Here is a 26,677-nt window from a genome sequence, read left to right on the forward strand (position 1 = left end):
TTCATAAACTACAAGGAAAGGTATGCAGCACCAACAGAGGCTCCCGTACACTAAACCCGTTTGTGCTAATCAGGAAACAGCAGACGTTACATGTTTGAGTATTCAATATCCAACCTCCCTGCAGGCTCCTACTGTACGGCCATTACTGCAGCCAGGTGGAAGCAGCGACGAAGCACCTCGACAAGGTGTCCACCATGAGAGAGGACGTCAGGATGAAACTGGAGGTGAGGACGTCCCCACACTGTCAGAACAGCTCCAGCCAACCAGGAGACAGAACGCTGCTTTGTTTGCTCATCTGTGCTGCATAAGCAACTTTAATCCATTGAGGAAACTGACTGTGTGACTGGTTCTGTTTTTTTTTTTCTTTTCTTTTTTTCTTTTTAAATTAACATTCATGGGCGGTACCTACTCTAGCAGCGTGTCCAGAAGTGAAAAGGAGAACTGAGCTTTTGATTTTCTTGATTCACTTTATCATGAAGAGATGGAGGCCGGTTCCGAGCCATTATTTATGCATTTCATGACTCACCTCCTTATCATTTCTCAACTACACAGGTTTCAGCATCTTCTTAATCTGAATTAAATTTAAAAGATTCCAGAATTAGCATGTAAATAATTGTCTAACAACATCTTAGTCCTAATGTTGAAGAAAGTCTTCCCTGCTATTTGGACCTAGACGTTTTTTGAGGAAACAATCAGTAACGTATTTCTTAAAAGTGAAAGCTAATTAGATGTAGCTTCATTTTTTCTAAAAGCTCATGTTTAGCAACAGTATGTTTCTGCCAACCATAAAAAAAAAAACATCTCTTTTAAGTTTTTACAGTCCAGGTTCAGAAGCTTTGTTCTACATTTTGTATATTTAAATCAGGGCTGGACGATATATTAAAAAAAGCACATCGCTAAAATAGAAACCATATTGATTGATATCGATAATTATCTACACAAATTCAAAACATATATTTTGAGTGCAGCCCTGCCATTTTATGCTGTGGCTTGGTGACCTATTTTTAGATACAGAACACACAACACTGAATTCAAACTCAACCATTTATTCACCCAACTTTTTACCAAAACTGCAAGTTTTTAAAAAAGAACGCGTGCTCTCTGAACTCTTTAATTCATTTCAATTTTCAATTCAATTTTATTTATATAGTGCCAATTCATGAAAACATCCATCTCAAGGCACTTTACAAAGTCAAAATCAATCATATTATACAGATTGGTCAGAAATGTCCTAAATAAGGAAATCAGTTGATTGCATCAAAGTCCCGACAAGCAGCATTCACTCCTGAAAGAGCGTAGACCAGGGAGAGTCGTCTGCATTGTCCATGGCTTTGCAGCAATCCCTCATACTGAGCAAGCATGAAGTGACAGCTTCTTTAAAGGGGCGGTACTTGGTGATGGAGAGTTCCTGAGTCTGTTTGTGATTGGTTGGGAGGATGTAACGACTGTAATATTAACCTACATGGCTAAAATGCAAAAGGAAGAAAAACTGTTCTATTAAACTTTTTACTGACCTTTTATGTTTCTATTATTGATATACGACTATTGATCGATATATTGTTATTGAAATATCGTCCAGCCCTATTTTAAATGCACATTTAGATTCACATAAGTCAGGTGAATATATAACTTTTTAAAACTAGTCTTAAGCAACATTTCTTCTCATCATTTGTTTTTTCTGAGCATCTTCAAGTTTTCTTTTTACTTACCGTAAGATACTTTTTCACTTTCAGTTCTGCTCTTTATTATATTAAGAAGAAATCTTTTTTTTTTTTTTTTTTTTTTTGTTAAGCTTCTTATCTCTGACAGAGCGTGCATATGTAAGCGAGCACAAAACACTTTACATGTGCCAGACCTTTGAAGTCATAGAAGTGGTATAATAAGATGCAGAGCGTAAACGCCACAATGAGATGTAAAACCATGGGGACATTAACGGAGAAGACACAAAAACTGACCAAAATTAGATATCAAGCTGTGACCAAAAAATAGAGCAGGAAAACACAGAAGGACTAAAATTGGGACATGAAATAAAACTCCAACCTGAAAGAAATGCAAATGTCCACAGATGCACACAAAGTAAACGTAACATAAGGAAAGACTACCTAGCCCATCATAACTAAATATTAGTGATATGATTAATGCAACAGTGATGGCAGATGTCATGAAAAACCAAAGATTTACCAGAGTTAGACATGACAGCTACGATAACACGTTTTTCTCTGAGTGAAACATACTGGCTGCAAACAAATACAGACATAAAATGTGACAGAATGAACAAACATAGGAATTACTTACCATTTTAATATCCACATTTAGCTTCCTCAGATATTAACTTCCTGTTTTCTTCCTCAGGAGTGTTCAAAGAGAGCAAACAGTGGCCGTTTTTCCCTCAGAGATTTACTCATGGTTCCAATGCAGAGAGTCCTTAAGTATCACCTGCTGTTACAGGTCTGTGTGAACACTCGCTGTACATGAACCCACCCTCTGTGCTTTTGTTCTTTGGTTGAATTTTATGCAACATGATGTTTGATTGCGTTAGGAGCTGCTGAAACACACCAACGACCCCACAGACAAGGACAATCTCCGAGCAGGTCTTGATGCAATGAGAGTAAGCGTGTTAGAATCATTATTTTTTTTTTTACTATCTAGAAACAGAAGCGTTTTTATTTCAAGTTGCTCATTTCTTTGTGTATTCTCAGGACTTAGCTCAGTGTGTGAATGAAGTCAAACGAGACAATGAAGTCATCAAACAAATCACCAGCTTTCAGATGTCCATAGAAAACCTGGTGAGGTCACACGTTTTTTTGGTTTTGTAAGCTTACTCTTCGGCTGTCCTCTGAGGTGACGTCAATAACCTTCTGCTCCTCAGACTCAGTCTCTGGCTCTGTTCGGTCCGTCCAAAGATCGATGGAGAGCTGAAAATCTGCAGCTCAGAGAAAAAGTCCAACAGGGACAGGTCTGTCCTCCCCGTCGTCGTCATCATCGCCGTCGTCTCCGTAGTCTCACTCCGTGATTGACGCCGTGTTTTACTTCCCATCAGATATGCGTTCCTTTCGACAAAGCTGTGATCGTTTGCAAAAAGAAGGGCGGAGAAACGTTTGAGCTCAAGGGACATCATTGAACTACATCACTACCAGATACGAGATGAAACCACGGGGGAGAAGGACAACAAGAAGGTGTCTCCCACTTTGCCGCAGTAACACTCAGACCATTCACTACTTTACTAAAGCATTCACACCTCTTGATTATTTTAGCTTTGTCACATCCTAACCACAAGCTGCAGTGAATTTTTAATTAGATTTTTACTTAAATCCTAATAACGGTCAAGAGGAAACAAAATGGGTGCATGGTTTTTAAAATTTTTTCCAAATAAAGACCTGAATACCCCTAAATAAAATCCGTGCAACCAATGGCCTTTAGTAGTCATCTAATTGGTAAATATGACAATCCTTCGTGTAGTTTAAGCACATTATTGCAGATTCTAACAATATTCCAAGCTTTGAACATCTTACTGAGCACTATTTAAGTCATTATCTGAAAAGAAAAAGTGCATGACTGTAAAAACCGAACAAAACACTGACGGGGCCAGGCGAGGAGGGTATTAATCAGGGAAGCAGCCAAAAAGGACCATGTCAACTCTGGGAGAGTTGTAGGAAACACACACGTCCAGTGGCAGTATCTGTTAAACACATAAACCAATTGTTCTGGACTCCGAATATCTGGCCTGTGTGTAAAAGCTGCAAGAAGAAAGCCATTGCTTACAGAAAACCAATAAGAAGAAGAAAGACTTGCGATTATAACCACAGCAAAAGTTGGTTCTACAAAGTATTTAATCAAGAATGATGAACACAGATGCATTGCTACATCTAGATATATTTAGTTTGTTGAGAAGAGGTTAAAAACCATGAATCATTTTCCTTCCTCTTATATATGTATGCCACTCTGCGTTGATCTATCTCATATGATGGAACTTCACTTATAAGGTTAAGGTTTTAACAAAAATGATACTCCTGCCCTGGCCCCTGTAAAGCCCTGTACATGTTTGGGGTATATGTAGGCCTAAAGCAGAAATCCTGCGTGTTTCCTTGTGAACAGTGGTCCTATCTGTTCCTCTTGCTGGACTGCTTCGGGAGGAGTGGCTACGATTTCTTCTTCAAAACCAGAGAACTGAAGAAAAAATGGCTGGAACAGTTTGAGATGGCGATGTGAGTTATCGCACACGGACAGACACACAACAAGCACCAAACTACACAAGCACAAAACAGAAGAAAGGGAGTGGCTTGTTAAAAACAACAAAAAGGGCAGACTTTCACAGCTGAACAGTCAGGTATTCCCCCAAAGAATTATTAAAGAAAAGAAAAACAGAAATGCAACTTTAGGCAAGGCAAATGTATTTGTATAGAACATTTCAGTACAAGGATAACACAAAGTACTTTACACGATTAGAATGTAGGAAAATAAAAACTGAATAAAATCAAGTTGGACTAAAGTGTAGAATAATTTAAATAAAATAATACATGGGAAAATGGAAACTAAAAGCAAATATTAAAAACAGTTGGACTACAAACTTAAACTAATGATGCTTCAGTAAACAGTTTAACTGGAACAGTCAAAGGTAATCCTAAACAAATGTTATTTTTATTCTTGATTTAAAAGAACTCAGGGTTTCAGGTCTTTGTTCCAGATAAGTGGAGCATGGGAACTGAATTCTGCTTCTCCATGTTTGGTTCAGGTTCTGGGTATGCAGAGTAGGTTGGAGCCAGTCGTCTGGGGGTTGATATACTGATAGTAAATCTGTAATGTATTTAGGTGCTAAGCCATTCAGGGATTTATAGACTAACAGAAGTATTTTAAAGTCTATTCTCTGAGATACAGGGAGCCAGTGTAAGGACTTTAGAACTGGGGTTATGTGCTCTACTTTCTTAGTCTTAGGACGCGGGCAGCAGCGTTCTGGATCAGCTGCAGCTGTCTGATCCACTTTTTAGGCAGACCTGTGAAAACACCATTGCAGAAATCAATTCGACTAAAAATAAATGCATGGATTAGTTTTTCCAGATCCTGCAGAGACATCAGTCCTTTAATCCTAGAGATGTTCTTCAGGTGATAAAAAGCCGACCTTGTAACTATCTTTAGATGCTTTTGGAGGTTCAGGTCTGAGTCCATCACTACACCCAGATTTCGGGCCTGATCAGTGGTTACTGTTTGAAGCAGCTGAAGCTGTGCGCTAACTTTTGATCTCTCATCTACCAGCCCAAAAATTATTACTTCCGTTTTGTTTTTATTCAATTGAAGAAAATTTTGGCACATATTTTGACACATTTGATTTCTTCTAAGAAGCGCTTGAATGGGTTCATTGTCACCTGGTGACATGGTGATGTAGAGCTGTGTGTCGTCTACATAGTTATGGTAAATGATGTTGTTGTTTTTTATATTATGAGCTAAAGGTAGCGTGTAGATATTGACTTGGAGGGGACCCAGGGTGGGCCCTTGGGGAACCCCAAATGTGATTTTTGTCATCTCTGATGTAAAGTTACCAACTGACTTTATCAAGTGGTTTACAGTGAAGTTGCTGCATTATCCAGAGGTGTGGCTGTTAAAATTGTTCAGAGTTATCTGAAAAAATATATATGCATGTGCAAACTAAATCAACTTACATCACACATCAAGAAATGTTACTAAAATTGCTTCTTATTTTACAGTCGTGATTACTGAACCCCACAGGAAGTGTTTATTGTCTAATTTGCATTCTAACTACTAGAGCGAAGAGAGTTGATTTGTGCAGCTTTTGCTTAACCAAAGAAAATCACCTGTGTGTTTAGCTTTGGTCAAATCCTTCACACTTTGCATATAACTGCAGGTCAAACATGTCTCCTGAGAACTCCACTGCAAATAACCATGACTTCCAGATGCATTGTTTTGAGGAAACAACCTCCTGCAAAGCCTGTTCAATGCTGTTAAGGTAGTCCTCCACCCCCCCAACTCTCAGAACTTCTGTAAAATTTAAAAATGTGTTTACCAAGGTGAAATCCCTCTATGTTGTTTCCAGAGGGACATTCTTCCAGGGCTACCAGTGCACCCGTTGTAAAATGGCGGCACATAAAGAGTGTTTAGGCAGAGTGCCGGGATGTGGACGAAACTCTGGTCTGTATACAGGCGTTGATAGCTGCAAAATCCTTCTGCTTTTGGTAAACATTTATTTTTTACATTAACTGCTGAATTGTTGAATTTACAGATCATTCTGGCCATAATAAGAGACAGGTACATAAACAGAATAATACTCCTGGTTAAATCGAATTTGTCCCACTATTTAAAACTTAACCATTTTATCTTTTGCTCCCTCAGGATAGAGCACAGCGATCATCAGGAAGTTCCAATGCAGGTATGGTATTTCATACACAATAAACCTAAATTACAAGTTTATACCCAATCTATTAACCACTGTGTTTTAGTTTAGTACTCATGAATACTGTACTGTGAAAAAGGCCATTTTACAGATTTCCAGTATTTTTAGTTATCTTTCCACACTTTTTCAATAGTTTTAGATCATCAAACCATTGTGAAATCATGAATTAGCTGCGATTAACAACTTTTCTGAAAATAAAAATGTTTCTAACGGTTTTGGATTCCATCAAACTACAGTGAGATCCATTATCCATAAATAAAAAATAAAATAAAAACATTGAACAATGTCAAACCTTTCCCATAGTGGCCAGCATACCAAGAAATCATTCTGTGAGCCCCACAAAGGGTCCCACAGGAGGTCACAAAGGATCCTATAACAACATCTAAAACCCTACAGCCCTCATTTGCCCTTATTGAGGTCAGAATTTAACAGTAGGGAAAAAATGGAGAAATGTGGCATCCATAGGAGACTTCCATCACAAAAGCTCTGCTGATCATACAAAGGTTAAGCTCACATCTGCCAAAAGACTTCTTGATGATCTTCAAGAAATTTGGGCAAATATTCTCTGGACTGAAGAGGCAAGAGTGGAGCTTTTTGTAAGGGATGCATCTGTTTGCATCTGCTGTGAAATTAGCACAGCAATTCAGAGAAAGGGCGTCACACTGACAGTCCAACATGGTGGTGTTCCCTGAGAAAACCTCTAGAGGAAGCCTTCTAGAGGAAGAGGGCAAAGTACGAGGAGCTGGTAGTCAAGTGCCCAAGTAAGGGTTGGGGAACTTGGTGCTACCCCATTGTGGTGGGGTGGAGAAGATTCGTTAATGAAAGGACCTTACATCAGAAAAGCCGTCGAAGCTGCCGAAAAGGTGCCAACATGTTTGTGGGTCAAGCGGTGGAGAACCGTGGACCATGCAAGCTACTCAGACATATCAGGGTTGCCCGGGGGAAGGTGTATGATGTTGTCAGACCAAAAACACACAATCTTCCTAGGATATATCACAGAAGATGTGTCTGAGTTACACCATAACTGTATGTTATGAACTTAGTTTGATCATCTGAAACGTTTATGTGGCAAAAAAGTGAAAACAGAGGAACTCTTTAAGGGAGCAAATACTTTTTCAGTCAACTGAATGTCCAGGACTACCATTTAAAAAAAAAAATTAAAATGTTTCAAATATAATAGCATCCCCCATGTTTCTCCGTCATTTTCAGCATGTCCAAAGATGGAGGTGTGCCAGGAGTATTATGGTCTGCCGCCGCCCCCTGTGGGCTTTGGCCAGCCTCTTCAGCTCCTCAAGGGAAACATTATCGAGCTGAACCGGGCCGATGTTGACCTGGCCTGGTGGGAGGTAAGACTAGATCACAGCAAATACGCTCGCTATTAAGGGTCACACATGTTTTCTGAGCAGTTTTCAGACATTGTCTGAGATGATGTTGAGATGTGTTCCTGTTCCTTTTCGTCTCATTTTCTGCCTTTCACTTCCTTCCTCATCTGAAGCGTTCAGTGCTCTACTCCTGTCTGCGGTCTGTGCGGACTGTAACATTCATTTGAATACTGATTTGGAAAACAAATATATTGTAAAAGAGTTTCATTTAGCTGTTGAAGTTTGATGTTCCTGCTATCATTATACCCTGGCCTGCTTTTATATGGCCGCTAAATGGTTAAAATGACAAGCTGAGATATTTTATTTTCAGCGTTACTTTACAACAGCTCCAGAAGATAAGCTTCATTTATGAAAGTATAGGTTTCCTACTGCACTGCTGTACAAAAGTTACTCAGGCACCTCAGATAACCTTATTGCGATATTCTTATAAAAAGTTAGATGGAAAGCATAAATTTCAAATTAAAATTGTCCATTGTGAGAAATAGAAACATAGGGAATGCTAATGCTACTGTGAACCTTCCCGTACAGTGTCACTTCTCGTAATATTTAGCATTTTTAATTTTATGTGACATAAAATAGTGTGCAAATGTCAACTGAAATAAGAATGATTCATGATTTATTAAATATTCACAAAGAAAAAACATATTTAGGTCAGAAGACAGAATTGGACTATTATAGCACATTATAGTTTGATCTAAACTGTCCCATTGTAGCACCAGCTGTATGTCAGGGGTTGTTTTCCTGGTCGACTGATTTACTGGGGCGCTGGTGTGCTCAGGTGATGGACTGTGTTTGTTTTCTTCCACACATATTAGTCTGAATTTAAAACATTATCTCTGTGATCAAAGGGTTGGGATGTTATTGAAATATCAGTCTGAAGTCACTATGGCCTCACGCCACTCGGACATGTGAGCACTGGAGATACGGGAGCGGCTGCTCCTCAGTACCTGCTGATTGCCATGGCCAAATGCTTGCGTTTTACTGTGCAGATAATGAATGTCCGGTATATGACTGTCTCTGTTTCGTCTCACACCAAGGCCACTGACGGGTATTAGGGGACCCGAGAGACAGAAACAGGGCAGACGGGCTGGCGGCCGAACTGAGGGGTGCGATTACTTTCCATCTATGTGATCTCTGCTCTGCTTCTCAATAAAAGTGCTGGAACTTCATCAATCCACCGTTTCCTCATTCAATAACTCTAGGACGTTATTGTTTAGAATTCATACCACCGGCCCGCACGACTAACAGTTGTTGTGTTAACAAATCCTACCACCTGAGCCGTGGATCTCCGCAGCTCCTCCAGAGTTACCCCTCCCGGCCATTTTATTATTTTGACTGAATTGTTTTGTCCCTTTCTCGTGAAATATTCCCAAATGCACAAGTCCATGATCGAAAATCTGTTACAGTTAAAGTTAACAGCAAGCATAAGTTTTTCACTTGCTCCTGTATCATGACTAACTGAATTTGTATTTCTCAAGTCTTCGGACTTTGTTGAACGTATGGTTTCTGCTATGTCCCTGTAATGCTTATAGATCTTGTGCAGAACGGGTTTCTCAGCTTTGCCTCTCTGAGGGCCATCTTCCGGAGAAGAGCTGGTTTCATGCAGCTGCACAGAGTAGATAAACGAGACGTTTATCTATTCACGTTAGCTGACTTTGAAGCTGTTTCTCACACTCTGCCTTGTAAATATATGTATTTTTTTAATAAAAGATGTATAAAATGTATAAAAGACGTGCCAACTCCATAAGCCAGGGCAAACACACTGACACTTTGACGGATGCTGCTCTGATTGGTGCAAATTTCTTTAATAAATATGTCCACCATCTTCCTCATAACACTGCTTGGATTATCTCATTTTATTAATGTTAAATGCAGTCCAAGATGTTAACCACCCTACGCCAAGCTTCACCCCGAAGGTTCATATCAAAAGTACTACCTACCTTCCAGTGCCTTTTTCTCAGGTCCATTTCTACATGGATAACTGGTTTTGACCGTGGTAGGTGCTGTAGAAACAGGGGTGGTTAAAGAATTGGCTCCACAAAAACCACCCTAGTTCCTGAAAAAAGGTTCCCTAAACAGAGAAACACCTTTTGTTATTAGGCTCAATTCAAAGTTTCTTTTTGTGTCCACCTTATTCTTAGATCATGTGATACATTAGGTGATTTCTGTCGGTCCAGCATTTTTTACATGTAAGCTAATGGTCTCTCACAAACCAAATAAAGATTAAAAAAAAAGAAAAAAAGGGGGATCATGTGGGACTGAAATGACGGGATATTATCAGTCCCTTCATCTTCTAATGTAAAGGGATGATGAGTTGAAGAATTGGACACTGTCCCTTGTTTCCGGATGAGAATAGGGGTAGAAATATAATTTAATTTGGTATGTATGTTATGTTTTTCACACTTTTAAATCACAAAGAGCTCTTTGTTTATTTTATTACTTTCAAATAGTAATTACCTGTTGTAGGCGGAGAATGCTTTCAGAGAAGGGAAAGACTGGGATGTCACATGCTAATGAATTATTAATGATCATTAAAAATGCTACTTATTACTTTTTAGACTTAAAATTACCTCAAATCTGCGCTCAGCAGCACTGTTAATCCAGTCTTAGATCCAGCAGTGGGGTAAGGACTTTCATCCTTCCTCGAGTTTATACTCAACACTAACCCTAAACGACCACACCTGAGGAGCTTTTGGTAGTTGCTTCAAATTTAGAATCTTCCATCTCCTTTGTCTCTATTCCACATCTGTTGGTAACCGATTAAAATAATCCGCTGATTGAGAGACTAATTAATCTTTAACAAGCACCAGCTGACGCCGCAAGTTTTACTGATTAAAGGGGCAGCTGCAAACGGCACAAGAAATTAGCATGTCGGACATGTCTGTGCTTCAAACGGACATGCAGGCAGGTGTGTGGTTATCGCGATGGACAGAAAGAACAGATTTAGCTAAACTGCTATCCGCTTAGCTCAAAAATACGGCTCAGTGCAAAAGCAAAACTAACCAGTTTTATAATGCTGCTGCTCTCATACTTGAAGCTGCTAACATTATCAATCATCCAGCAGCACCAACAGGAACAAAGTGGATAACTTGTCCTCGTCAGCATGTATAGACACAACTGTACTCTTCTCTGAGTACATATTGAAGTCAGGGAGAAGGCACAAGTTTGATTTATGTAAACACAATCCATATCAAACAATCATTCTTTCCTCTTTTAGTGAAACTGTTAAATGATCAGTCAGCAGGAGATGAACAGAAACAAAGATAGGTGCGTTTCTGCATGAAAATAACTGAATTATTATAATCTCCACTGTTACTAAATAAAGAGATTTTGTCCCGTCCAGCAGACTTCCTGGAAATGCTTGTTTGGTGAACTTTATCTTCCTGTCATTGTTGATCCTCTGTCACTTCATCTTTTTCTCTCCGAGTAACCGTTTTCTGCCACATCACCCCTCAATTTGGGTGTGACACGCACATTTTCTTTCAGTGTCACACTATTAACGTGTTACATGTGTAATTGCAGAGCATTTCTGAAGCTAAATTATTTATGTCTGTTTAAATGCGCAGCCGTGCTGTAATGACCGCCTGCTTCTGACGCTGTGATTGTGCGTTTCTCAGGGAAGAAATCTAACCACGGGTCAAGTGGGATGGTTCCCCTGCCAAAAGGTTCAGCCTTACATCTCTGTAAGTACACCAGCCAGCGCATGCTGCCGGATAAACAGGACCTAAGCTTTTACTAACGGAAAGACGCGAAAAAGAAAATTTTGAATGATGCAAACATTTGTGTTTTGAGCTTGTCTCCATTTGTTACCATTGGTAGCGCTAAAACAAGCACTCGCAGTATTAGGAAGTAAGGAATTACTACCCCCATTAACCGCAGACTCACGTATAACCTCTGTGTGATCTTACTCCATTCCAGAGGCCAACCCCAGACCTGTCCGGCTTCCTCTGGTGAGTACGAACAGGAACTGCGCAGAATGACTCACTCTCCAGCCGCAGCCCAGCCTCATGGGGTCTGACTTCTTTCTGCAACGCAGTTCTCAGCAGAAGAGACCGGGAAACACCACATGCCTGACACAGACAAAAAAAAAACACACACACTATTGATAGCCGTAAAAAGAGAAGCATATACTGGGGGAAAATGCTGGCCTTGGAAGATACTGTTTTGCAACACTGATGGGATGATACCGCTCTATGCGATTTTCTTTGTGCAACATATAAATGACCCCAGTGAACAACGATTGTCGTCTAATAATGACTACATTGCGCTACAGCAATGACTAAGAATGTCATGACTAACATTTTTAAAAAGACGATAAGTGCAAAGCCCTGATCGCCATGTGATTAAAAAAAAAACTATGTTGCACTGATGCCACCTAGGAATTAGTATTATTCAAACACCCAATTCATTTATTCATTCATTCATTTATTCATCCATCCTGGATCCATGAATCCTTAAAGCCATACCTCAGGGGTCTGCAACCTGTGGCTCCGGAGCCACAAGGGGCTCTTTGGACCTTCCACTGTGGGTCTTTATAACTTTGGCTAAAAATTATGAAAAACCAACTAATGTTTTTACAATAAGAATGACATTAAAAGTACCAGTAATATTTTTGTTTATTATCTATTTTGACATTAGATTGGAAACTATGTGCTTTTTACAGAATATTCCACAAATAGCAACCCACTGAAGAAACTGTATCCATCTTCTTTCTGCAAAAGTTTTATATTTTTCTTTACTTTAAAAGCATAAATAGAAATAAAACGATGGTTCTTTAAAAATGGCAAATTCCCTACAGTAGATATTGATCAAACATGATGCGTTCTCTTTTCTGCAGCTGTAAATTAGCTTCATTCAGCTGGACTGTGGGTGAAAATGGCTCTTTGGCTTGTGAAGGTTGCGCATCCCTGCCGTAGATATTCCAGCCAAGTGGGTCAGATTAGATTGCTGTGATCCCCCCCCCCCCCCCCCCCCCCCCCCCCCACTCACTGGCCTACCAAAGAAATATGTTGCAAATCTGCAAAGAATTACCAGAACTTTAAAAAGCACAGTGAGATTAGAGCACATTACTTCAACTCTCAAATTCCTCCTCCAGCTTCCTGTAGCTCTTAGAACTGATGTCAAGATTTTATCTAATAGTTGATACCTAACCCTCAAGCAAGGAGAAATCAGTCGGCCTTTTAGGTTAAAACCCTGTCAAACTCTGGACTCCTTCTCTAAAGACCCAGGGAGCTGTTGCTTTAAATTAGATTATGTTTTTGCTGTAACAATTTTTTTTTTATTTGTTTATGTTTGATTAATTTCTTATTTAAAGTACTTGTGTTTTACCTGTTGCTGTGCTTATGTTTTTTATATATTTTCTTCATTAAAGGTTTGCAGGGAACATGGATCGCACCGCCGCCAAAAACCTGTTAATATCGCGGTCTGACGGAACTTTCCTCGTCAGGCAAAAGGATGGAGGAGAGTTTGCAATCAGCATCAAGTAAGAAGCCTTTAACTATCTAATATTCCTCTATTTAGGGGAAAAGAAATTATCTACACTTACTAAAAGCGAGTTGATTATCTTGATTTGAATCAAAAGTGCTTTCCAGCTTGTTTGTCTTGTTAAACGTTATTTCACCAGTATGTACATGACATTAAAGTCTTCTATAAGCGCAACAGCAGCAAGTGTTGTGCATGTGACTGTTTTTTATTGCTTTGCGATTATATTCATACCCTGTGAACTTTCTCACCTCTTTAAACTTATTTTATAAGCACATAAATCTTTTGATATTTCAAATGGAATTTTATCTACAGTTCAGGGAGAAAAAGGCAATGAAAGGATAAAAGAAATACCACAAGGAAGACCATTTGCCAAAAGTCCTGTAGGGACACAGCAAACATGTGGAAGAAGGAGCTCTGTTCAGATGAGACCAAAGTTTAATGTTTTTCACCGACATGACAACATTAATGTTTGGAGGAAAACTAATTCTGCACCTCAACAAGAACACAGCATCCACACAGAGATATGTGGTGTTGGCAGCATCATGCTGTGGGCCGGTTTTTCTGCAGCAGGAGCAGGGAAACTGGTCAGAGTTGATGAGAAGATAGATGGGCAGTCCTGAAAGAAAACCTGAAGGAGACTGGGCCAGATGTTTAACTTCCAACAGGACAACATCCCTAAGCTTTCAGCCAGAGCAAGAATGGAATCATTTATATGCAAGCATAAAGTATATTCATGTGTTGAAATGGCCATGTGAAAAAAAGGCTAAAGCCAAGTCCAGATCTAGAACCAGATCTAACAGAGAATGTGTGACAAGACTTGGAAACTGATGTTTATGCACAATCTACACACAATCATTCAATCTTTGGCTGGCTTGTAAAGAATAATTTTTCTTCAAGATCTGTAAAAGAATTTTACTTAATTATCCCAGTTTTGTGCCTAAAATAGTCTTAAATCCATCCTGAATTTCCATAGCGGATTAAATATACACTTAGTTAAACCCTAAATTTGTATAGTTATTTATTCACTGCTCTTTTTTAACTTTATGTTTCATTAAAATCAAAATGTTCTTTTTATTTTGGTCACCATCACCTTGGTCATTATGGAAAAGGTTTAGTTGATCTTAAATTCAAATGTTAATGATCTTATAAATGTCTTAAAATCACTTACTGAAAGTTGCAGAATTCCTGAATGAAATACTGGCAGAAATGTCAGGGTCTGGATGTGCAAAGGAAAATATGAAATACCCCAGAAAGGATCTATAGATGTAAGGCGGTTATAAAAAGTACTGATTTAGGCTGAATAAAGATGTACTCCAAACTTTTCAGATTTTTTTTACATGCAAAAATTAGAAAACCAGTGTCTAGTTTGTAAATTATGCACTCATTTGTATTGGTCTATCTGATAATCATTTTTTTTTACAAAATAGACTGAAATTTTGTAAATGTAACAGGGTGTGAGAAAGTTGCAGGGTAACAAAATGTCAGAAAGTTGCAGGGTAAGAATATATTTTAATGGGTTTATGACACTTTTAAAGTCATACTTTTGTAATGTTAGTATACCAAGTTTATTCTTCAAAACTATATACCATTTTTTATTCAAAGAGGGAAAAAACTGATTAGAATATTTGCCTGCTTTAACTGTTACTGCAGCTTTTGCGTGATTTCAGTATTTACTTAGTTTAGATTTTTTTCTGCTGCTCTTAAGCTCACTTAATTTTAATGCAGGAGTGAAGCAACAATGGGTGTGACCAACACTTAGCTTCATCTTACCCTGTGGTTTAAAAAAAACAAAGTAAACTACCTCTATGACCTGTTATCACCTCTTCCCAGCAGCAGGGAAATACATCTTTACAAACAGAGGATCTCTGTTCAGCTGATTGCAAGTTCCTGTTTGAAGACGCTCGGTAGATTCAGAGGGAATTAAAACAATGAACTTTCCATTTGCTGTTGATAATCTAGATGATAATGTTTTTTTCCGTCAGATTTTAGTTTCAAAATGTGATTTAATCCCCTTTTTAATGTTAGATGTGCTGTCTAAAGTCCAGCTGCCTGCACTGATCATGGCAGTACTTCTCTTCCTACTTTAAACTAATGAACCCTCTGGGTACCCTCCAGGTTCAACATGGACATCCGACACATCAAGATCACCTCCTTTGAGGGCCTCTACCGCATCAACGACAAGAAGGCATTTAGAAGTTTAATCGTGAGTTTCAAGCAGGAGAGCCTTTCTTGCACGGGGAATTTCTGATTGACATAATTTCCCTCTTCTATTACCTATCTACATTTTCTCATCAGCTCTTCCCATTTCCATTTTTATTAGGAAATGATAGAGTTTTACCAGAAGAATTCTCTCAAAGAGTACTTCAAGGACGTGGACACGACGCTGCGCATCCCTTATAAACAGCCAGAGCAAAGCAACTCGTCCAACAACACAACCAACACAGCACGAGGTACAGAAGCCTTCCTGTGATCGCATCGTTGTAACAGTCAGGTACGATGAGGAACTAGAAATGTTTGCTTTTTGATGCTTATCAGGTGAGGAGATATGTCTCATCATGAATATCGCTCAGAATCAGGAGGCATTTTTTTTTGGCCCGATTCCAGTATTTATTAAAGGTGCATCCCGGCAAATTACACTTGCATCGAAAACATTTTTTTTTATTTCAGTGATCAACTTAAAAGGCAAATGTTGCACATATAGACCCATTATAGACTGTGTAAAATGTTTTCATTTAATATGGGTGATCATGGCTAGTAAAACCCCCAGATTTGGATTCTCAGAAACTTACACAAAACTAATAATAAAATACAGAAATATCATCATATAGGACAAATATATAGTTTTGGAGCAAAGGTGCATAATACATTTCTTAAATAGGCTTCACAATGGTAGTTACTTGTGCACCTCCATTTCCCACACTTTTTCCTTCAACTCAAGGGGAAAAAAAGGAGAAATTCAAGAAAAGTGTTGAGGTTGCAAAATTATACATGGAAGGTTTCATTTTCAGACATCGGGCAAACCAATTCCAATGATTAAAATAAAAAAATCATTGTAATGTGTGTGCTTGATGAATGAATGTTAATGAAACATTGTTTTCTTAAGTCAGTAGTCGTGTAGGTCATAAAATAATGTGTATATCAGAAAAACTGTGGTTTTTAGTAGTTCAGTGTAATATTCTAATTTCCTGTTTTTTAAATGTGTCACTTTGAATAATGAATCTAGCCTTCAATTTCCGCTCTAAATTTTAATTACTAAAATAAATGAATATATTTAGGATTTTTTTTAGATCATCCTGTAATGGCTATTCATTTCATTGCTGTGGTTTCATCTAGAACATACTGAAGGAAATAAAGAGGTGACGAATCCTCTCATTAGACTCTCCCACCCAAGTGTTATAAAATGCCAATGTCCTTTTAATTTAAGCCTCTTCATGCTGCAATGTTGCCTCTGTCTGACAGGGGGCAGCGTAAAGAGCTTCGGCTTAGCCAGGGCCAGATATGACTTCTCAGCCAGGGACCGCACTGAGCTGTCCCTGCGAGAGGGGGATACCATCAAGATCCTCTCCAAGAAGGGCCACAGCGGCTGGTGGAAGGGGGAAGTCTACGGCCGGGTGAGATCATCGGCACATGAACGCTACAAGTTCAAATATATCGAGACATCTAGTCTGACCTGTCTTTATCTCTACTTCCAGGTGGGGTTATTTCCGTCCAACTATGTGGAGGAGGATTACTCTGATTACTGCTGACTTCCACCCGCGTGAGACGTGTCAACCCAATCTGAATGTGAAAGGGTACCTGTGAGCGACTGCATTAAGTCATATGCATGAGTGTGATGGTGTGTCTGTGTGTGAAAGGAAATGTGGTTCTGCTGCTGGGTGTCTAGTGATGTGAATAAAACTTTTTGTTCAGCCAGCCAGACCTGTCTCGTTCATTTATTGCAGATTTTGTGCACGCGGAAACCAAAACTTTATGCCTGCTTTTAATTAATAGGACAAATTGTTTCTGAAAAATGTTGAAGGATTCCTAATTTATGTCATTTAAAGCTTTGAGAGTTTGATCCCAGGTCAATGAAGAGTTTTATATATGGGTCTTAAAATTTACATTGACTTTTGTACATGTTTTTGCTTTTACATTTTAAAGCCTTAGTGGGATTAGGATTATATGTTGTAGAACAACATGATGTAATAAATAACTCTCAAGTGGGAGCAAAATGCCAATTGTTTTCAACATTTTTAATATATAAAAATCTGATAAGTGTGGCATGTATTTGTGTTCCGCCCCTGAGTCATTAGACTGCAGAACCACCTTTCCCTGCACTTATATCTGCACTTATAGCTATAAATCAGGGGATTGTGGGATGTCGTCCACAGAACCTAAACCCAGGCATGTTGCCACAGATCCCACCCACCTGGGCAATGCGCTATTTGTCCCACTTCCATCAGGGAAACGATTCAGGAATATTAAATTAAAAACTATCAGACAGAAAAGCAGCTATTTCCCAAACATGTAAGGGTCATCACCCGCTGCTGAAAAGCAACAAATCATCAGCCCAGTTTATAATCTGTTACATGTTACAAACACAATCCTGGTTTCAGGCTTCAGATCTGATGTAAAACAAATTATCTATACTGCCTCTTAATTGCAAACTCAATCTCTCAGGGACTGTCTGTTTAGACATCCATGCAAATTGCATAATTCTGTAGCTAAATTTGTCGCACAGCATTGTAGTCTGTTGTACAATTAGCTGCCAAAGACTATATACACGCTTAAGCCCCTCGGGGGATTGTTGTGGTTGGCCAGTGCAATCAACTGGTTTGTAGAGAAAATTTTAAATTTCATTATGGTAACACATAATGACAATAAAGCTATTTGATTCTTGAAGTCTTAAGTCTCTACCATTTTTGCACCTCTAGAGACTAAAATTCTTGCCTTTACAAAATTGTTTAAGCTCAGTCAGATTGACAAGTGAGCGTCTGGGAAGATCCATTTTATTTTATTTTATTCAGGTCTGAACTTTGGCTGGGCCAAAGTCTGAACTTTGTAGCTGTATCTGTAGGCTTGTGTCCTGCAGGAAGATGAACCTCAGCACCCGTCTCAAGTCTTTTGCAGCTTTTAACAGGTTTTCTTTCAATGACCTGTGTTTACCTCCACCCATTTCCTGAATAACTCTGACTGGCTTTCCTTTTTCAAGAAAATCATCCTCGCAACATGATGCTCCCGCCACCACGTTTCTCTGTAAGGGATGGAGTTTGTCTCAATTTAATGCCACACATACAGTTTTGTTTGTGACCAGCGTACTTTCTTCCACATATTTGCTATATCCCCAACAAAGATTGTGGTAAACTTTAAACAGAAGTTAATATGGCTTTTTTTTTTCAGTAATGTTTTTCTTCTTGCAACTCAACGGCCAGATTTGTGAGTTGTCCAACTAAGAGATTCTCTGACTTGAGATATGGATCTCAACATCCCCATCAGAGCTACAATGGCCCTCTTGGCTCGTCTCCCCAGCCTTTCGGTTTAAGTGGACAGTTTCAGTTTAGGTTTGCAGTTTTCACAAACTCATTTCGAGTTTGGTTGATATATTGAACAGTGCTATGCAGTGTGATATGTTAAAAGTTTGGAATATTATTTCATAACCTAACTCGGCTTCAGCTTCACTCTCTCTCTCTCGGCTGTCTGCTGTGTTCCTTGGTCTTCGCGACGATGTTTGTTTGTTAATGTTCTCTCACAAACCTCTGAGGTCTTCACAGAACAGCCGGATGCATATTCGGATAAAAATTATATAAAAGGTAGAATCTATTTACTAATTAAGTGACTTGAAAGTTGTTAGATTTTACTGGATACGGTGTGCAAGTCAAAGTTCATTGCGGTTTGCTGTTGTAGTTAGACAAAAAGTGACATTTATTATGGGTGTTTATTATTATTTATTGTTAAATCCGACTGATCTGCTCGAATGCTTCTGCAAGGTACTTTACTCAAACTAAACTCAGCTTGGTTGAGACTTGATGCAACACTAAATGCACTCCTCATGCATTAAAGATGAATGTGCGATTGCCACAGCATTTGTGGTTTTAAGTTCAGAGCTAAGGGTTGTTGACGTGAATAGTTAAAGATGTGACATGATAAAATGAAGGGAACATGTGTAGACGGTATTATCAGAACTAATTTGGGACTGACCGCACTCAAGAGAACACAATATGGTATTACACAGAATAGTATAGAGTATTTAAAAGAGAAAGTTGAAGACGAAGCAGCAACAGTTGCAGGAACCATGTTGGATTGGTCTGTAGCTGCTTTTTCTGATTTTATAGTTTAACCTCTAAAGTTTGGAAGCCAGAGGAACATTGATGAGAAACCGGTCTGGATTTGCGGTCCGTGACAGTAAAATAGACAGCTGGGGTAGCCCAAACCGGTCACACATTTATTGGTTGCATTTCTGACTCAACATTAAACACATGATTTCTATTGGCCGACCATATGGTTTTATGCCATCCATGCGGTAATAAGCTAAGATGAAAGTCTTTGGTATAAAGGTCGGTTGTCATGTGAAAGGTTTTCAATTCTGACACGTTTTGAAACAGAAGTGTTAGAGCTGCATTCAAACACACCAACTAAATAAAATGTTTAAAATTCAAACTAATCAGATGAAATACCGCAGCATTTTTTCTAGTGAAAAAAAACCCACTTCAAGGAGATGTAGCAAAGTTGTTTTTTTTGTTTTTGTTTATTTGACTTGACACACAATTTTCATTTAAATCTTCCAGATGCACCTTTGTCGGACCTCTCAGTCCGTTGAGCAAGATACAAGAGATCCAGCATAATCTAAAGTGCAACAAGTTCAAAAAAAGCCATGTATCTAAGATTGTTCTTGAATTTAAAACATATTTCCTATCATGATTACTAAAACCAATTACCCGGTTGTACATAATATCGACTGAAGCTGGAAGCGAAACATCAACTGTTTCGTCTTTCATGGAGATCAAAAGTCTAGTTCTTCCAAATCTTCCTTTTTATAATTAAACACTTTTTGACTTGAATTTCCAGATTATCTTGCTATATTTAAATCGTCCACAACACTGGAAAACTGAAAATGTGTAAATATGATTTTGTCATATGTTAAGTTCCTCAAATCACAAAACAAGATCCTGAAGTTGTCTTGGTAGCTGGCAGCGTGACAAAGAGAAATGTTACAGCCTTTATTTCTCTGTTTTTTGGTATTTGATTCCATTTAGATTTAGACTTTTTCTACACATGTAAAAAAAATCTGCACATGATTAACCTACATTAAATACAGATCTCTTCAATCAGATTGATATGTTAAAGCTTCACTGTTAGGAAGAAAAACTCAGAAATGTAGGCCAATGTATTTGTTTGTGGACTCAGACCCAGTTTCAAAACTACACCAGTTTTAAAACTAGAACAAGACGGGTTTGAAGTAAAACTAATGAGCTTGGAAACTGAACTTTATTATTTGAACAAGGAAGCATTTTATGTTCACAAATAAAAAGAGACGGTTTATCCTCCCATGGAGCAAATATATCCATACATGTTATTTTTTTTCTCATCTCAGTTACCGTATAACTCCCTGGTCTGAGCCAACAGTGAGAATGATTTTCAATAGAGCGCTGAAAATACCAGACAGAAAATCCATCCCAACACGCCATTGTGAAGTTTTGCAAACTTTATTTTCTTAGTTTTGAAAAAAAGTTTTCCAATTTAAGATTAATGTATGAATGTTTACACAATTTGACCCCTGACACATCACAGTTCATGGTGCCACTCAGATCAGTGGGTTCCATCACATGAAGAGCTTCAAATGGAAATGTCAAAGTTTCCCTGATAAAAACCTCCTTTGGCCAGTCGGCCTTCTCTGTCCAGGGAATCAAACAGTGAAACTCCTCGTCTTCTGAACTGAAACAGAACCTTGATTTGGTGGTTTTAAAAAAATGTTTTTTAAAAAAATGTTTTAAAAAGGAATCGACACTGCAGGCATATTTGATCCTGTATAAGCTGACTTTAAATTGGACTTTAGGGTGATGTGAATTTGTGAACTCTTGTAAAGTTATGTGTTTTTTGTTCTTTTATGTCGTTTTCAAAAGGCTTTCTAGGGATGGAAATTGCAAACTAGCCGTGGCTATAAATTTTGTAGCATTTACATGTTTAATACACACATTTGTCCTTAACATATAAAAACTAAACGTTGAGCAACATTGAACAAAAAATAAAAATGACCAATGTTTTGAAAAAAAATTACATTTAAATAAAACACTTTCTAAATGTAAACCAAAATTAGAGCCGCTTGTCAGAAAGTCCGTGTTTTTTAATCTTTTATACTGTTAATAAAAAAAACAACCATATCGGCAGAAAAATCCAGAGCAATCCTGCCAATTACATTTTGACAAACGGATTCTTCTAGTTGTTTAACTGTACTTCCACTTTTAAATTACTTGATCACTTCAAATAATTATAGCCGTGTTTTTCCTTACCATTAATTTTCACCGTAGAAAAGAGTTGCTAATAACAAAACAAGACACTGCATTGGGGACAAGGATGGAACTATTTCAATCTAAACACTTCCAATAAAAATAAGATTCCTTTTTCAAATGCACAACGACCAGTAGTTTTTTTCTTGTGTGTAAGCCACATTTATTTACAAAACGTCAAAACAAATGGATTTTGATAGGAACAACATATCTTTCACATCTAGCTATGCTCAGACCCATGGGACAGGTTGTATTTCGCCCTGTAGATGGCGCCTCCTCTCAGCTGTATGGAGGATGCAGAAGCTTCCTACTGCATTGTGTTTATGAAGTTGTGTCTGAGCATCTCTCGAGTTGTGGTCCTCTTTCTCGTCCGCTTTTCATCTACTGGTAGTACAGCTCCAGGTTCATCCCGTCGTGAATTTCATCTAATGGAGCAACACTTAAGGACAACAGTCTGAGTGTAATGGCACAGGTATAAAATAACTACAAATAAAGTGCCCTTCTACACATTTCTTCTATTTTGGCTTTTTCTTTTTAAACATAATAGTAATTTAATCACAAAATTTTAATAATAGACAAAAATAACCTGAATATTACACACAAAATGCAGTTTTCAAATAATTAAAACGCTGTCGTGTAGACTTGGTAACAAATGTTGAACATTCCCACTTTTAATGGATTGTTGTCACGTAAACAGGGTCTTTGAGTAATTCTGATAGGCTGGCCACTTCTAGGAAGTTTCTTAGCTTGTGACCAACCCCCTCATTCACACATTCTCCTTCATCCGTGTGTTCTCCGTTACGTCACAAATAATAGTGATTCTAGTCAAGGGGGCATTTCCCAGCAGCACGTCGGCGCTACGGCATGACAGAGAACCCTCCTCCGTTGCAATATACAGATCGAGTCTATTTGTGACGGATGACAGAGTGAAATGCACCAATTTCTGAAAACCAATGAGCCAGACAGGAAGTCAGACGCAGGAAGTGTAAAGTGGATCCGGTTATATTTAAAAATAAAGGAAGGAAGGGAGCAGGACTGTCTTGATGGACGGTAAACGGACGGTGCGCACAAGGATGGCAGTAAGTGTGATGGTTAATGGTTCTCATTGTGGTTCGGGACTCCAGCTTTGCAACCGCTTACCAGACTTCTAGTTGCCAATGAGTTCATTTCTCAACTACTCCAGATTTTGATCAGATCAGAGCATAATGTCTTACTTGATTCTATGCATCCGGCAGTTATCAGACCTGGATGTGGAGCTGGAAATTCAGCCCTGCTTTCCAAAAACTCTGACTACCAAGATAGGGACAGGTTGTGTTTTTACCGCTTAATATATGAAAACGTCGGTTGAAAACTGCTTTTTGAATTTACTCCGGTTATTTTTGATACGGAAATCTGTTTGATAATCTGAAACATTTAGGGGAAAATCCTTTTTCACAGTATTGTATGTTATCAATAAAAGTTTAACAAACACAAATAAAGGGTTTTATGAGAAAAGCTAAGGTTATCAAATATTTGATCATAAAATTAAAATGCAGTCGATATTAGATGCTCTTAACATTGTTGCCACACAGTTTCCCTCATGCTTCCCATCATTTTGTTAGTGCATGGCCAAACATTAGGTAAAAGAGTGATCACTAACAAAATACTGTTCTGCTAGTGATGTTAGCACCAAGTCTTGCAAGTTGTGAGGAAGGGCCTCAATGGATCGGACCTGTCAGATGAATTTGTGGTCCACGTCAACACAGCAGACTGGCTTCTGTGCTCTTCAAACCATTCAGGAACAATTTTTGCTCCATGGCTGGGCACACGATCAAGTGGAAATAGGCCAAATTCAAGAGGAAATAGCAGTTTCACCCTGACTGAAGCCCAACAAACTAACAAAATTAACTTCCCTAAAACGTAAATAGCTGTTTAAGATTGACAGTAACCAATTCAGTATCACTGATCAGTTCACAGCTCAAGACAGGAAGGAGCAGTTAAAGGATACAGTCTCCAAGAGTCACGTGGTCCTTGAATATGGTATACCTTAAAAAAATTAAATAAAATACAAATTAGGAAATTTTACAGAAAACGTGAGTGGAACTAAAATTTAAGAGTAATTCAAATGAGCAGCTTACCATTTTTTCAATACTATCTTGTCATATCGCGTTCCTGTCTGAGCTGCGATGAGCTTCTTCAGATCTCCAATGGTATCTTCTGAGCTGAATGTGGAAGTTAAGGAGCAGTGTGATGCCACTTAAACACAGTGTGCTTCTATGAGCCAAAACACCTGTTTTACAAACGGATACAAATCTGATCTTGGAAGAATATGAAAGGTTAGCAGCTTAAATCAGGAGAATACCCAGTGAAGTGTTTCACTGACATTCACAGGCACATTTTTACCGTGTTACGGGTTTAAACTTCATTTTATAAAGATCTATTAGCAACAATAATATTGAGCAAAATAAGCTAAAAAAGTAGCAATAAGTGAAGATTCATTATTTTATATAGAAATAAAAACTAGTGATGTGACGAACTAAAGGTGTTGTTTTAGAAGGAATATGGCATGACACCATCACACACCATCTCTCTGTGTTGTTCTCCAGTCTCTTGTTTACAAAGCTGGGCCAGCCACACGTGCATGTACGTCCATGTGAACAGCTGCCATTCAGGGCTTAGACCCTTCCTAGCCATAAAATTACAGTCAGAGCAGCGTAGTAGGAGCAAAATGGCGGAGAGCACCATTCTGGAGTGGAGACAGAGAGTCATGGCTTGTCACACATCTTGTTTTGGTCCACAGACAGTGCTTAACAGCCCACCTGGTAGTGAAAGTTCACTTATTGCTGATATTAGAAAATTATGCAACAACGTCATTATTGATAAATACTGTGATGATATTATGAGTTGCAGACCTTGCGCCCCTTCTTTTTTTCTAAACATGCATTGCATTGCTTCCACCACCCTATGTAATCCTCATAATTTTGAGCACAACTTTTAAAATGGTTGACAAAAATAAATACAAAATCAAACCCTGAGCAATTTGTCGAGGAGTTCTGCATAAATTCAAGACCTTTTATAGCCATTGCACAGATTTTGTTGGATTACAATTTGTGTCTCAGGTTGAGGTTCTATTAGGTTTAACGTGACTTTGCAATGCAATAAATCATCAGAAAAGACAGTAATAAGGTAAATTATGTTCTTGTCTAGAGATCTTTTCATATAGAATTAGTGTTTTAACAAAGCTAGTCCATGCTACTAGTTACTTCAAAACTGGACAATTGGCATTTGTATTTTCAGCAAAATCTCTTCAGACCAAAATACTACAATGTAAACGCTTAAAGATCATCACACTGAAACAGCACTGGTGAAAGTCACTAATGATATTCGCTGAGCCTCATAATAGACTTCTATCTGTACTTGTCCTGTTAGATCCCAGAGCCGCACTTCATATACCTGATCACGGTATTCTCTTGCAAAGGCTCGAAAATGCTTTTAAATTCAGACAAGACCGAAGTTGTTGTCTTTCGACCAGAGCCTCTGAAAAATAATTTGTTACTCTGTCTGTATGGCAAACTGGACTCTGGTGATGAAATAAAGAACCTTGGTGTTAGCAGGACATGGAAATTAAATTCAATATTAAACTGGCTTTTTGGACTTCTTTCACCACTACAATATTGCCAAAATCATCCTGCATCACCCTTGAACATCCAGATCAATGGTGATGCAGAATAACTGGTCCATTAGTTACTTTACAGCTGGACTACAGTAATTATTTATCTTCATTAAGTCATGAAAAACCTGAAGTCTGTCTAAAACACTGCAGTGAAAATTATTAGGGGAAAAAAGGCCTCCCTTTTAGCTTCTTTTATTTGGCTCCCTGTAAAAACCAAAATAGAACTTAAAATTCTCCCTTACTTATAAAGCCCTTAATAATCAACATCCACCATGCGTCACTGATTGGCTGTATGATGGAGTATCCTGATGCTTCCTACAGTTCCTGAAAGTAGAATGGGAGGCAGATCTTTTAGTTATCAGGCTCCTCTCCTGTCGAACCAACTCCCATATTTGGTCTGTGAGGCAGACACCCTGTCTACTTTTAAGATCAGGCTCAAAACTTTCTTTTTTTAATGCTTATAGTTAGATTGGCTTAGGTTATCCTGAGCTATCTCTGTAGGGTGGACAAAACTAAATTCAGAAGATATAGTTGTGCAGTGTGAGAAAACGGATTACAAAGGGAAACTGACATGCATTGAAACTATACCCACGTGATTTTAAACTAAGAGTCTGAATAAAATCAGATCAGCTTGTTTTTTCCTTACTATACATTGTGTGTAAGTCTGTATCTTTGCCAGTCACGCCCGAATGTCCCCATTGTGTGATGATAAATAAACGTATTATCTTCCTTTGTTTTGAACTACCATGCTTTCCACATGCTGCCACTTAAGGATACTTGCATTTGACTCGGACTTTCTTGCCAAGACGATCGTTGCAAACCACCTCGATCATTTTCACTGTCTGTCAAAAAGAAAAAGGTGGACACCGTTAGCCCGACGTTTTACAAAGCTACACTTGACTAAACAAATGGAGTAAACAATAAGAAATGTCTGTAAATCTATAAACACATTAACTGTGCCTGTTAGCTAACATGCTAACAACACCGTCGCTAAATTATCATCGTATAAACAGAATAAAAATAAGCATGCAATTAACAAATATATTTACTAATATTAACTATGCAATTATTTATTTACCATATATAATTAAATTATTATCACATACATAGAAAGTTGCAAGAGAATGAAAAATATTCTTCCGTCGCTGATATTTTCTGGAACACTCTCGTTTACGCTTTGCCGTAAAGCAGATGCTTTTGTATTTTCACCTCTGGACCAATAAGAGCCATTAGAATGTTGATTGACAATACAAACTACCCAATAGGAGAGAAG

The 26,677-nt window shown here is 38.3% G+C and overlaps 2 protein-coding genes across 3 annotated transcripts in view; one reads left to right on the forward strand and one right to left on the reverse strand.

Moving 5' to 3' along the window:
- The window catches only part of LOC105940036 (proto-oncogene vav), a 25,223-nt gene extending 8,038 nt beyond the window's left edge, over positions 1–17,185 (forward strand). Inside the window, 22 exon segments of the mRNA XM_036136673.1 lie at positions 4–20; positions 125–224; positions 2,353–2,448; positions 2,540–2,608; positions 2,700–2,786; positions 2,870–2,893; positions 2,895–2,960; positions 3,041–3,109; positions 3,111–3,176; positions 4,096–4,205; positions 5,858–5,959; positions 6,047–6,141; positions 6,233–6,258; positions 6,343–6,379; positions 7,613–7,749; positions 11,403–11,468; positions 11,704–11,735; positions 13,157–13,267; positions 15,385–15,472; positions 15,590–15,719; positions 16,729–16,880; positions 16,962–17,185. Of these exon segments, the coding sequence (XP_035992566.1) occupies positions 4–20; positions 125–224; positions 2,353–2,448; positions 2,540–2,608; positions 2,700–2,786; positions 2,870–2,893; positions 2,895–2,960; positions 3,041–3,109; positions 3,111–3,176; positions 4,096–4,205; positions 5,858–5,959; positions 6,047–6,141; positions 6,233–6,258; positions 6,343–6,379; positions 7,613–7,749; positions 11,403–11,468; positions 11,704–11,735; positions 13,157–13,267; positions 15,385–15,472; positions 15,590–15,719; positions 16,729–16,880; positions 16,962–17,015 (1,734 nt within the window). The 3' untranslated portion in view covers positions 17,016–17,185.
- Positions 17,186–21,890: 4,705 nt separating this feature from the next.
- Positions 21,891–26,652, reverse strand: ubl5 (ubiquitin like 5). Of its 2 annotated transcripts, none has more exons than XM_012882472.3 (5): positions 26,511–26,652; positions 26,182–26,246; positions 23,870–23,953; positions 23,740–23,777; positions 21,891–22,177 (listed from the first exon to the last, which is right to left on the reverse strand). In XM_012882472.3, the coding sequence occupies exons 2-5, from the start codon at positions 26,235–26,237 to the stop codon at positions 22,134–22,136; spliced, it is 222 nt and encodes a 73-aa protein (XP_012737926.1). In that variant the 5' UTR covers positions 26,238–26,246; positions 26,511–26,652; the 3' UTR covers positions 21,891–22,133. The 2 variants fall into 2 exon arrangements, with proteins under 2 accessions (XP_012737926.1, XP_012737925.1); XM_012882471.3 differs by having other exon boundaries at positions 26,483–26,570.
- Positions 26,653–26,677: the final 25 nt, after the last annotated feature.

This window comes from Fundulus heteroclitus, chromosome 5, assembly GCF_011125445.2.
Source record: "Fundulus heteroclitus isolate FHET01 chromosome 5, MU-UCD_Fhet_4.1, whole genome shotgun sequence".
NCBI classification, from domain to species: domain Eukaryota; kingdom Metazoa; phylum Chordata; class Actinopteri; order Cyprinodontiformes; family Fundulidae; genus Fundulus; species Fundulus heteroclitus.

Excerpts from the sequence above, each read along its gene's own strand:
- ubl5 (XM_012882471.3), bottom strand. Across the intron at positions 23,954-26,181 it reads AAAGTCCGAGTCAAATGCAA|CTCAGAAGATACCATTGGAG; the intron begins GTATCCTTAAGT and ends TTCCACATTCAG. Across the intron at positions 22,178-23,739 it reads CCACGTGACTCTTGGAGACT|ATGAAATTCACGACGGGATG; the intron begins GTATCCTTTAAC and ends TTGCTCCATTAG.